This window comes from Mus musculus, chromosome 4, assembly GCF_000001635.26.
Source record: "Mus musculus strain C57BL/6J chromosome 4, GRCm38.p6 C57BL/6J".
In the NCBI taxonomy this organism is placed as follows: domain Eukaryota; kingdom Metazoa; phylum Chordata; class Mammalia; order Rodentia; family Muridae; genus Mus; species Mus musculus.
This window is the reverse complement of record NC_000070.6, coordinates 59486008-59499784: the sequence shown is the minus strand read 5'-3', so window position 1 is coordinate 59499784 and position 13777 is coordinate 59486008. Positions and strand designations below refer to the sequence as shown.

The following is a 13777-nucleotide window of genomic DNA, read 5'->3' as shown; positions in this document are numbered from 1 at the left end:
AATCTTTGTAGTCATTCATTACTGCATCTAAACTGTCTTATCAAAGATAGTCCACTAAATCAGGGCTAATAGTATTTAATATTTACAAATTGGAAAGTCCCCTAATTACACAGTTTTCTAGAGGGTAAAACTGGACAGACTTCCTCCAATAAGGCCATATCTCCTAATCCTTCCCAAACAGTTCCACCAACTTGGGACCAAGTATCAAACATGAGCCTTTGGGAGCCATTCTCATTCAACCTTCCATGGCATCTCCATGGCCACTGTAGACTTGTGGCTGTATTATAATATAAAGTCATTTCATCTACTTTCTAAAGTCCCCATAGTCTTTCTTTCAGTCTCATATAGTTTAAGGGTGCCAGGCCTTGTCACAAGCAAGCAACTGAATATGGCAGTGTCATCTATGTGGTCCTGGCTTTAGCATCATGAAGGACACAGGAGTAAAGGGGTTGTGGAATCTTCTATAGTTAAGGAGAACCCCTGGGGCTAGGCACTGTGTGGTAGCTGCCTGTGTTGGGTAGATCCTTGCTGCTTTGAACCACAGTGTTTAAAAGTCCAAAGTTCAAAGTCCCTTTTAAAACTCAAGGAAGTCCCTAATTGTAGTCCCTTGTAAAATCAAAAAGCAAATTATATAGTAGCACAGAGCATACATTACTGTGGGAAGCCGCCCTCACATTCGCCATTACAAGATGGCGCTGACATCCTGTGTTCTAAGTGGTAAACAAATAATCTGCGCATGTGCCAAGGGTAGTTCTCCACCCCATGTGCTCTGCCTTCCCCGTGATGACAACTCGGCCGATGGGCTGCAGCCAATCAGGGAGTGACACGTCCTAGGCGGAGGATAATTCTCCTTAAAGGGGACGGGGTTTCGCCATTCTCTCTCTTGCTCTCTGGCTCCTAAAGATGTAAGCAATAAAGCTCTTGCTTGCTCTCTGGCTCTTGCTCTCTTGCTCTGGCTCTTGCTTCTTGCTCCTGAAGATGTAAGCAATAAAGCTCTTGCGCTCTTGCGCTCTTGCCCTCGCTCTTGCACTCTTGCTCTCTGGCTCCTTAAGATGTAAGCAATAAAGCTTTTGCCGCAGAAGATTCCGGTTTGTTGCGTTCTTCCTGGCCGGTCGCGAGAACGCGTGTAAGACATTACCATTCCAAAAGAAAAGAATGGAGGCATAGTAAGGAAATAAGTAAGGAAAGAAAGTAAGAAAAGAAAAGAATGGAGGCATAGTAAGGAAATACTGAACCAAAGAAAGACTGGAACTCAACAGGGCAAATTCTATAAACCCTACAGCTCCGCGTCCAGTGTCAGAAGGGCTGAGATGACTCCATCCCTCCAGCTCTGCTGCCTGCAGGATACATCTCTTCCTCTGCCTGGTTTCATTCCCCATGCACAGTTTTCCTTTGTAGATACCTCATAACTCTGGCGTGCTTAATATCTTGGCATCTCCAGTGCAGCCCAAGCTGTTTGTCCTCTCAGGGCCTTTGTGTAGGGACATGCCTGGCATAAGTGGTTCTCCTATACTCTGGAAGATTTCACAACCTCTTTATTGTTGGATCCTTCATGACTCTAAAGCCAGAACCACTTGGATGGTGCTGCTATGTTTAGGTGCTTGCTTTGAGATGGATCCTGGCCCTCTTGAACCACATTTGCAGCAGATTTTCTTTGTTGCTTTTACCAAAGCAGAAAATTCCTAATGCCTTTTATAGAAGTTGGTAGCCTGATGGGTGCATTTCAGGGCTTTCATTTCCCCTTAATCTTACCTCTTTCAGCACAAGCCTTGGCTCCTTTCCTGGGGCTCTTATTGTCATCTTCTCTTCAAACTGTGCATTTTGTACTTCTTTTTCCCTTATTACTCTTACTCATTGTAGATCTGCATAACTGTGATTACTAAGAACCACATGGCAGAGTCAATACTAGGCTAGAGACCATTTTTTGTGGTATTTTTGCCAATGACTGTATATGCTTTCTGCCCTTGTCCTAAGAATTTGTTGCAACATAATTTAAAAGTAACACTAATTTCTTTAGTGGACAAATCTCTAGCCCAGTTGCTAATATTATTCACCCTCGGTGCTAGAGAGATGGCTCAGTGGTTAAAAGCATTGACTGCACTTCCAAAGGTCCTGAGTTCAATTCCCAGCAACTACATGGTGACTCACAACCATTGCTATTGGGATCCGATGCCTTCTTCTGGTGTGTCTGAAAACAGCGACACACGTACCTTTGGATCTATATGACTAAATGAAGAGTTGTAGGGTGTGTGTGTACCAAACTGAAATGTATCTGAATTCAAAAATTATAAAGTCTAGAGCCCTTAGACATCCTTTTACTTGCCCATCATCATATCAGTTATGATGGGACTGAGACTTACTTCCAGTGTTCTTTGCTATGCATGTAAATTCTAAATATACTAATTAGTAGGACTACTTTATTCCTTTCAATAATTATCTGAGTACCAGTTTGAAAATAAGTACACCTGTAAAGCATTTCCTAGATACTTAAATGGTGATGTTCGTAGACACCCTTGTCTTTTCCTAAAAGTGGTTCAGTAGTTCAATGATTGGTTGCATTGTTCTGTTAAATTTGTTTTCTGTTTATTGCACAAAGTAGCACTTAACAGTCAAAGGCTTGAATTGTAACTGGTTTTTATTTTATTTCACAAAGATAATAACCTATGTGATCCATCAGCAGAGTGTCTGCATTTGCTTCTGTAATGTTGTGGTAATTTATATTCTTATAAAAGATACTTTTAAACCTATGACTCAACACTGCCACCACCCAGCAGGTGTGTTAGTCAGTGTCATGAGGTCATGCCTAACAGTCTAGTTACCTTTTCCCGGAAACTAACAAGACTTACTTTCTCCTATAGATGTTCCTAGAGACCTGGGTGAGCAGGACTATTTTCAATTCTCAGTACCATCAGTTGGATTAATACTCTCAGTCTTTAGTTACAAAAGTCATTGTTTAGTTCTTCCCAGTGCTGTTGGAAAAAGAAAAATCTTTACCATAGCTCCTTAGGCCCCACAGACAAATGTTTACACCATTCCTCATCCTTGGTACCTAGCATTCTTGCCTGTAACACCTTGGCCTTTCTGGTGCCCTGCCCATCTGTTATCTGTCCTCCCGGCTAGCCCTGTCTTTACTTACCTTTGTGTTTCTTGGCTTTGCCATACTCCTTAACCTACAAAGTCAGGCTGATGTCCAGCTCAGACGCTTCCTCCTTAAGGAGTCTTCCTTCACTTAAGTCCTCTCCCTCAACACTGTACCTCGTTCATCCCTCTCTGCCTTAGTCATTATTATGTTGTTGTGAAGAGACACCATTATCATGGCATTGAGGGCAGCGGATGGTGGCGTGCAAGCAGCTATTGAAGCAGTAGCTGGGAGCTACATCCTGAACTTTAGGCAAAGAGAAACTCTGGGCGTGGCATGGCTTTTTGACACCTCTAAATCCACCCCCAGTGAACACTTTTCAAGTAGTATGAGCCTATTGTGGCCATTCTGATTCAAACCACCACATCATCCAAGAGATAGAGTGGTTAAAGCTAGAGGCGCTGGGGCTGGTTTGAATCTTGCTCTAATGCTGTTCTGTAATCTTGGTGTGTTAATTACTTTTCTCAATACTGTAACAGAATACAAAAGCAATTTAAGGAAGGATTTGAGGGTTCGAGTGCATAGTCAGAGAAGACCAGGCAGTCAGAGTGATTTTACAGTGATTGCAGGGGCCACTCAACCAGCCATATTGTGTCCTCAATCTGGAGGCAGAGAATACACTAGGTGTCAAGCTGGCTTCCTCCTTTGTTTCTTTTTATTCAGTCCAAGAGGACATGGTGCCGTCTATATTCAGGGTGAGTCTTTCTTTCTCAGCTTGAAACAGCCTCCAAAAGCACCTAGAGGGGCTGGAGAAAGGACTCAGCTGTCGTGTGTACTGGCAGCTCTTCCATAGAGCCTAGATTTGATTCCCAGCCTCCACAGAAGGTGAAGAGCTGTGTTACTCCAGTTCTGGGAGATCTCACATGGTCTTCTGGCCTCTGGAAACCAGGTGCACAGTGGTATATAGCAGCAAGCAGAACATTAATTCCCAGCTCTTGGGGGACAGAGGCAGCTGGATCCCTGGAATGAGTTTGACCCTCACTCTGGAAAACATAAAAGTAATTTAGCATTGGTAACTACAGATCTGTTAGAAATATTCCCTATATTCTTGTTTATTCCTCCTTTTTATTTTGCTTATTTATTTTTTTGAGACTGGCCTCAATCTTTAACTCACAGAAGTTACCTTTCTCTGCCTTTCAAGAGCTGGGATTAAAGGCATATACTCCAGGCCTAGCTTTTTTATTTCTCTTAACAGAAGACATTTCAGCAAGACTGACCTTAACCACCTTCCTACTTTCTCAGTAGGGCTCCATTTAACCTCAGCCCTCTCTCCTCTTCTCATTTTTCTTATAATACTTTTGTTATGGTACCCTTTGCCAATTTATTGTCTTAATAAAGCAGAAAATTTTGTTGTCCCCCCACTTTTTTTTTGCCAGTGCTTAGAAAAGTGCCTTATAATTATTGAATTAGTTGAACAAGCCTTTGTTGCAACATCTTATATCTGCTTATAAAAGCCTTCAGAAGTAGCTGATGACTTAGAAGGATGAAATCATTGACTCATTTGACTTCTTGTTTCAATTCATACACTTGTGAACATCTTTATATCAAACTATTAGTTAATTACAGTTGTTACCTTCTGTTTTAGAATTGTACCATTTGTACATAGTATAAATAAAATTGGTTAGATGTTTGAGCACCTGTGGTGTACCAGTAACATGTATAGGCATTGAAATAATAATATATTAATAATAATAGTAATTATTATTATTATAGGCTTGGTTTAAGACATTTTGTACCAGAATTTTAATAGAGAAAATTGTTTTTGTTTTATATATTAATGGGCATCAAACAAACAAAAAACCCCAAAAGTCAAATGCTGTAATTCAAAATCAACATATAATGTAATAGATGCCTGTGATCCAGCACTAGAAGGGCAGAGGCATGAATCAGCCTAGCTTACGTGGGGCCCTGCATCAAAAAAATCAAAACTAAAACCCTGAAACAAAATAGGCTTCATAAACCAAGATGTATTTATGCAGGTACATTAGCTTAACATTTTCCCTTAGATTAAACACGAACTCTTTTTTTATTCCAGATATTTTCTAAATTTGGCACGGTGTTGAAGATTATCACCTTTACAAAGAATAATCAGTTTCAAGCCTTGCTTCAGTATGCCGACCCAGTGAATGCGCAGTATGCCAAAATGGTGATTATACTTGGGTCTTTCATTCTTAGTCACTCTCTTTGGAGACATCCTTGCCCTGATTTATCTTGTGCCTAATTATGTGTGACCTCATTACTTTTGTAACCACATTCAGCTCTCATGGTTATTTAGCTGAGTTGATAAAAGATAGAAAATCTTAAGAAATATGCTTTTGTCAACTTGTGTTTTTGTTGTTGTTTGTTTTATTGGCTTTGTTTGTTTGTTTGTTTGTTTGTTTTTTTCGAGACAGGGTTTCTCTGAATAGCCTTGGCTGTCCTGGAACTCACTCTGTAGACCAGGCTGGCCTCGAACTCAGAAATTTGCCTGCCTCTGCCTCCTGAGTGCTGGGATTAAAGGTGTGTGCCACCATGCCTGGCCAACTTGTGCACGAATCTTTGATTTTGTTTTAATGAGGCAGAGTGACACATTTGATCACATTAGCTACTTGAGCTCTCCAAGAGAGCTGTCATTAACGTTAATTCTCCTTTATATTGGTTTAGAGGTAGAGGCTAAAGTTGAACAGGCTTTTGTTTTTCATACGATTTGAGGAATACAGTCTTACATTTCTTGTCCCTCTAGCTTCACGGGGGTTTTTATATTAAGTTTATGCATCATATAGTTGTCATATTCTTTGGTTTCTGTGTCTGTTTTTATACATTTGACTATTTGTGAAAGTAGGGAGTAGCCAGGTAGCCCACCTGCACATTGTATTCTGAGGAAGGGAGGGATTAATGATCTTTATTTACAGGTGACTTCCTTCGTTCCTTATTCAAAAATGCAAGTACAAAGGAAATAAAATAGAAGTTAATATTTTATGCACTATGACTAACATACTATTTACAGTAATGCTTTATCAATACATTATACTCGCCAACATAAATTATATTAAAATAATGTCAAAGTATGAAATTAACATCTTTAAACATACATATGGGAAAAATCATCATCATAATGTTTCTATACTATTGCACAATGGTTTTCCAAGCCTTTGCATCTGTTTCTTCATTTATCTGACCAAGTCAGAGAATAAGTAAGCCTAGCTCTTTGCACCCTTGGCCTTGGCACTTTGCTTAGTGTGGGATTGCCGAACTCTAAGATAAGAGGCTGCTCAGTTGTCAGCGTGGTCTTCTCGTCTGCTTTAGGCTCTGGATGGCCAGAATATCTACAATGCGTGCTGCACTCTCCGTATTGACTTCTCCAAGCTCACCAGCCTTAATGTGAAATACAATAATGACAAAAGCAGAGACTTCACTCGCTTAGACCTTCCTACTGGTGACGGCCAGCCATCTCTTGAACCTCCTATGGCTGCTGCTTTTGGTGAGTAGTTCCTCCTTCAGTCACAAAGCAACTCTTCTGAAGTTACAAGTGTCACTTGTTTGTATCAGCCTTCCTAGGTTCTCTTTGGATTTCTAAAGAAATTGTGGAACAAAGATGCCCATAAATTAAGCCTTAATATGAGGTGGTAGTTCCCTTAGTCCACAAAACACATAGGAGCCTGGGATTATGCTCCAACTTACTTTTCTACCATTAACACATTAATATTATCCCAAAGCTACTTATTTGCTTTAAAATAATTATTTTAATGGTAATTTTTAGATTACCATTTAAAAATTCTAAATGTGCAGATTTCTAAACAGAATTTTGACATTAAGTGCTCTTGAGAAAACTTATTTCTTTTAAAGTAATGATAACGTCTAAATCATTGTCATAAATTAGCAGTGTCTTTCCTTTAGTCAAAGAAAGCTGACTTTATTCTGTTTTACTACTTTAGCAATAGAGCTGTTATCTTTGAGGCTGTGTCAATATTAACATATTATATTAAATAAACCCCTTGAAAATATTTGCCTTTCAAATTATCTCTGCAAAAATAGGTTTGAAGAGCTTACCTCTTTTATTTAAAGTAAACCTTTAGGATGTCTGACTTGGAGGCCAGCCTGGTCTACATAGTGAGTTCCAAGACATCCGGGGCTACATTAGAGACCATGTCTCAAACATCAACAACAAAGTTTTGAAAAAAATACAACAAACCTTTATGTAAAGGCCAGAAAAAAAAATGGCTACTTTGGATGTCATTAGATTACTATGTGCTACTTTTTAGTTTTATACCTCTAAAAAGTGAGCTTTCCTATTCAGGAAAGTTGAATTTTAATAGTCTTAGGATTTATTTTCCTCTGCTAAGTAACACCTTAGAATATTGTTGGTGCCTATGGTAGTATTAATAATCCATCCATCCATCTTTTGTTTGTTCTTTTGAGATAGGAACTCTGTATGTAGCTCTGTCTATCCTGGGACTCGCTGAGACCCACCTGCCTCTGTCTCCAGAGTACAGAGATTAAATTAAAGGAGTGTGCTGTTATACCTGGCTCCAGTTTCTAAGTGAGAAAATTAAAGCATTAAAACAACTAATTGGTTTAGTTTGTAGTTCTATTTTACAAAGTAGAAAATAATTTGTAATTCTATTTTAGAGTAAAAGTTTTTGTCTTTATCATTACCATTTCAATACTGAATTACAAAAATTAGGGCAAATTCAAGCTTGCCAGAACTTGGTTATCAAATTCAGAACGAGTTTTATTACAATAATTGAATATATATATACTGATGTAACTAATATACTCTGTAAGGAAAGGAGCAGGGCCTTTGAAAAATACAGTTAAGAATTTTTTTTTTAAGTCTGGGTGTGGTGGTACATGCCCTTAATCTCAACTCTCAGGAGGCAGGGTCATGTGGATCTTTGAGTTCAAGGCCAACCAGGTGTAGAAATTGAGTCCAGGAGAGTTAGGGCTACACAGAGAAGCCCTGTATATGTGTGTGTATAGTGGGATGGGGGGAGGTTACATTCTAAATGTAATTTATCCGAGAAAAGTAGTTTTATGTCTTATATGAAAGTTAGTCTGTTTCTAATATTCAACAGATTGCCCCTGTACTGTCTTTGTTTTGGAGACAATGTACTTTGCTTCTTATATCACATTAAAGATTGTGTGTACACACACTTGTCATCCTCTGTTACTCTCCACTTTGTTTTCTGATGCATGGTCTCCCACTGAACCTGCTCACTTAGTTGCTACACTAGCTGGCTAGGAAGCCCTGGGGATTCTCTTGTCTCCATCTCTCTCTCCTACTCAGGCCTTCTTCATGTTTGCATAGTAAGTACTTCAAAGATTGAGCAATTGCCTTAGTCCCTGTGGTGGTTTGAATATGCTTGCCACTATTAGGAGGTGTGGCCTTGTTGGATGAAGTGTGTCACCTAAGGGGTAGGCTTGGAGAACCTCCTCCTCCTAGCTGCCTACGGGTGCTCAGTCTGCTGCTCCTGGCTTCCTTTGGATGAAGATGTAGAATTCTTAGCTCCTCCAGCGCCATGCCTGCCTAGATGCTGACAGGCTCCCACCTTGATGATAATGGACAGAATCTTTGAACCTGTAAGCCAGCCCCAACTAAATGTTGTCCTTATAAGAGTTGTCTTGGTAATGGTGTCTCTTCACAGTCATGCAAACTCTTTTAAGACAGCCCCTATAATGATATAATGATATCTTAACATAGTGTTTTCTTTATCATGATTATTAAAGTTAAGCATATCTTTATCAGTTCTTCCCCCTCCCTCTCCCTCTCTCTCCCCCCTCCTCTCCCTCTCTCTCTCCCTCTCTCTCTCCTCCTCTCCCCCTCTGTCCCTCCCTCTCCCTCCCCCCTCCCCCCCCCTCTTTGTGTGTGTGTGTCTGTGTTTTAAAACACTAGTTCCATAGACCTTGAGGCTGGTCTTGAACTCAAAGAAGTCTACCTGCCTCTGCCTTGTAAGTGCTACGATTAAAGGTGTGCACTACTACTTCCCAGCCTTTTTCTTTTCTATTGGTATGACTTTCTTGTATAGACCATGTTAGTCCTTTTTGTCCGTTTCTATTATAAATAGTTTCTCCCAGTTTGGGCTTATTGATAGTCAAGTTCCTTATTTCCTTTATATGTAGTAATTGTTGTTGTGTGTGAGGAGTCATTTAAAATAATACTTGTTACACTAAAGTTATAAAGATACTTAAAATGGATACAGTAGTGCATGTACCCATTACTCAGAAGGCTGAGACAAGGATTGTGAGTTCAAGGGTAGCCTTAGGTATATAAAGAGACCTTGTCTCAAAAAACAATTTTTTTTCATAACAAAAGAGCATTACTTACATTCTAAAGTTCATACTATTTTACCTGGCTTTGTTTTAAAATAATGTAAGCTGTAGGAATAGCATAAATAACTCGATTCAGATTTCTTATTTGTGTCATGCCATGCTTGCTTTATTGTTTCCAATTGTATATAATTGTATATATATTTATAGTTGTATCTCCCTCTTGAAATCATTGCAGAGTAAGTTGCAAATGTGTTTGACTTTACTTCTAAATGCTCAATGAATGTTTACTAAGAACAAAAATGTTCTTTGTGTGTGTGTTTTTTGTTTTTCAGACATGGTAGCCCTGGATGACCTTGAGCCTGCCTAAACTAGGTTTATAAGTTCCAGCCAACGGGCTTAGTAATCAGTATTCCTAAATAAAAGTCAGTTTTTAAAATTAGTTTTAGAAAACTAATACACCACAGCATCTAACCAATAGAACTTTTGAAGTTTTGCCAGTTATAAAACAAATATAATAGCCATTTTTCTAAAAACTTGAAAATTATCAGGCTTATCTACTGAGTCATCTCTAGCTCAACAATGAAAACTTTCAATGGCACTTAGTATATTTGTGTGTGTGTGTCTGTGTCTGTCTATCTTTCTGTATGATCATATGCATGCACAAATATGTATTTACTTGCCTGTGGTGGCTATAGAACACACTTAGGCATCATTCTGTAGACTCCATCTACCTCTCTTCATAACAATCTCTCAATAGTGTGGAGCTTGTCAGTTAGGCTAGGCTGACTGACTGATGAGCCTACATATCTACTTGTATCTGCCTATGGAGGGTTGAGTTTCTAAGCATGCACTGTCAGGCATAGCTAATGCCAGTTCCGGAGATCAAATGCTGGTCTTATTGTTTGCATGGAAAGCACTGCTTCAGACACAATAGAAGAGAGCATCGGATCCCATTACAGATGGTTGTGAGCCACCATGTGGTTGCTAGGAATTGAACTCAGGACCTCTGGAAGAACAGCCAGTGAGTGCTCCTAGCTGCTGAACCATCTCTCCAGGCCCCATGTGTAATTTCTTAATAAAATGAAAATATGTAGGCTGCTTTCAACAGAATGCTCCACCTGGAGAAACAAAGGGAAACAGCTCAGCCTTTGCTTGGTTGGATTTTTTTACTATTATTTGAAAACTATGCTTTTCTCCTCGTTTCCTGTCTAACTCCTGTTGAGGGACCTCCACTTAATTTGAAAGTATTCCACAGGATCCTTTTTTTCTATTTCTAAGACTTTGTCTTTCTTTTCCCCTAATAGGATATTTTTTTCTCCCTTTCCCTTTAGCCCTGATCATCTTACTGTTTGGCCCCTATTTACTCAAGTTTTCCTCTGTAGGCACTCACTCAGTGGCTAAGGCAGCATAATTACTAAGTCTGTATGTTGCTTATAATAATTCTCAGTTTGTCTTGGTGTTTGCAGTTGTGTATCTTACAGTCGGTCCCCTCGCACTTGATGCCTCCATTGGAACTGACCTATGTTTTAGTGGCACTGTCACAAGGCTTCCTATAGAATTGCTTGTCTAGAATACACAGAGATGCACTGTGTTTGCAGTTACATACTGTGTAGCTCAAACTTTCCCCTAACTTACAGAGATATCTTCTCTAACCCATCATGGTAAAGCCTCTAGGACTTCTCCGCCGTCCGCTTGCTGGATTATATGACTGGAGGACCCTTAGCCTGTGAATCTCTGTACTTCATTCTCAATGACTAATAATCTATCTCATATTTGTTTGTTTAAACAGAATCGCACTGTGTAGCTCAGACTGTCCTTAAATTCATGATCTTTTTGTTTCAGTAATGGAATTAAAAGCATGTGTCACATTGTTCAGTTTTATTATTTCTTTTCTTCAACCCAGTATTCCTTCAAAACAGTACAGTTTAACAAGCATTTGATGGCATTTCATATAGGGAAAAAATGCTCTATGTAAACACGAGAATCTTAGCCTCGTCCATACTCCTTTAACAGCTAAGCTTCATCCAGGAACCCATTTGAAAGCTATCAGCCCCTGGAGGCAGCAGGAGCTTTCTATACTTTGGGGATCACTGACTGAACAACTCTATGATTCCATCTTCGGTTCCACTTATAATATATTCTCACATAGGCATTTCATAGTGTGTTGATATAGCAGGCAATATATTTATTGTAGCTTTTTCTTGACAGGTGCACCGGGTATAATGTCCTCTCCATATGCAGGGGCTGCTGGCTTTGCCCCAGCCATCGCATTTCCTCAAGCAGCAGGTGAGTCTTTTCAGGTTGAGTTTGAAATGAATCTTTAAATGAGCTTCTTCTTTTTTTTTTTTCTAGGAGCTCACCGAATTTGGGCAATTAAAAATAAAGGCATTAGGTCTAACAACCATGGAGTGACTTGTATACACACCATCTTTATATTTACAAATAGTTCTCTCTTGTTCCACTGGGTACACCAGTAATTCTACTGTGTGTTCGAATCACTTAGTTAACTGTAGGTTAACTACATTAAACTAGTAAACTATTAAACCTGTGTCAGGTTGTTAGATAAGGTGTATGATCTTCTAGCTTCTTTCTTTGTTTATTATGTGTTGAACAAACCTGAGTTTTATTTATCTTTGTGACTTCAACGCATTTGGAAGGAATATAGCCAGTAAACACATCAATTTGAGCATCTTTGGAGAATGTTTGAGTATCTGTGAGTTCTCAGTAGTACCTACCCATGAAGGGTATGTGTGTCATTTATTTCAGGGTATGCAAATTTTTTCCTGAGAATATTTATGGCATAATAATTATTATTCCTGGAATAATTAAGAAATAGGAACTAGCCCTGGCTGTCCTGGAAATCCCTGCGTAGAGCTGGCTGGCCATGCCCTCACAGAGATCTATCTACTTCTCCTCCCTGTTCTTCTTCTGCCTCCCTGAGTGCTGGGATGCCACCACCACCCAGCTTTATGATTTTTTTTATCATATACTTTATGGTTTTATCTCTGTGAAGAAAACAGGTTTGTAATTAAGAAGTGGTATGAATCTGATCTTATATATTAACATTTCTGATTTTCAACTATTTGTGAACATAATAGCTATATTTTAAATTTCAGAGTAGCTTCTTTCCAGAAATTATTATTATACTTTAATGTTTTAATTCTGGAAATTATAGTGACTATCTCTCTCTGTTGGACAAAATAGAATTAACTAAAAAGAAGACTGATTTTTGAGAATAAAGTTAAGTCCTAGTAAGTTGTTGGGTGGTTTAATATATTGTAACACATCTTTATGCGACTGTTCTGATTATTTCAAAACAAAACAAAACAAAACATAAAATCCCATAGCTTTTGTTTTTTGAATCTCTTTAATTTCTGTGCATCTGGAAGTGAAGGATTTGTTTTCCTTTGTTTCAGATACTATGTTTAGACACATTGTAGTTTTAAAACACAAAAATAAACATTAAGGGGATGAGAAAATGTTTAATTTGGTAAGACTTGCAAGGCTAAGTAGAGCACACACTGTAGCTCTACTTTTAGCTACTGTAGGCATTATGATAACCCACTGTAGGCATTAGCAAAATTGTGAGTTTGGAGTAGAAGGACATGAGAAGGAGATCATATGAAGGAGAAAAAGAATTAAGCTATTTGTGGTGGTGCACGCCTTCGTTTAAAGCACTCAGGAGGCTGAGACAGCAGGATCTCTGAGTTCTAGGCCAGCCAGAGATAGAAAATTGATTCCCACCAAAAGGCATTCATTTGGAGAATGCCATCTGCACAGTCTTAAACCTCTGAGATTGCCAAGCAAAACAGGATATATTTCAATTCTACTGCAAGTTAATTACATGGTATAAAGTAGTCAAGGAGTATGAAAAAGAATGTTAAACTGAAATAACAAATTGAAGCTGGGGATATAGCATAGTGATAGTGTTTGCCTAGTACTCAAGGACCTGGTTTCATTCCCAGTATTGTAAGATAAGTAAGAATTGGCTCCTTTTATAGAATCAGAGGCTTCTATACCCTTAACTACTTTTAAAGCAAAGGTTTATGTGGTGGGACTAATGAGACAATGTTGTTTTAAGTACAGTGTCAGTATATCAGCCTTCTCAGTAGTTCAAGAATGCCTAGGGCATTAAAAGTCTGAATTTTTGTTACAAAATATAATAAAATTATTACTTTATAAGGTTAAAAAATATTTTTCCCATGTAAGCTATTATGTAGTACTACCCAGTATACATCTTTGATACATCTATTGAAGGGCTATGCATGTGTATACCACCTTGATATATTTGAATATGAAAATTACATTCACTTGGCATAAAGGTGCTGGATAGAAAAGTGGTTGTAGGTAATAGGTCCTCTGAGAAGCCTGAGTTTTTGTGGTGGGAAG

General features: G+C 38.8%; 1 protein-coding gene across 5 annotated transcripts in view; it reads left to right on the top strand.

Annotated features, from left to right (window-relative positions):
* The window catches only part of Ptbp3 (polypyrimidine tract binding protein 3), a 77511-nt gene that overhangs the window by 49594 nt on the left and 14140 nt on the right, over positions 1-13777 (top strand). For all 5 annotated transcript variants that reach the window (NM_178164.3, NM_144904.2, XM_006537851.3 and 2 more), the window contains 3 exons: positions 5175-5285; positions 6425-6599; positions 11597-11674. In NM_178164.3, the coding sequence (NP_835458.1) occupies positions 5175-5285; positions 6425-6599; positions 11597-11674 (364 nt within the window). The remainder of the gene's footprint in view (positions 1-5174; positions 5286-6424; positions 6600-11596; positions 11675-13777) is intronic.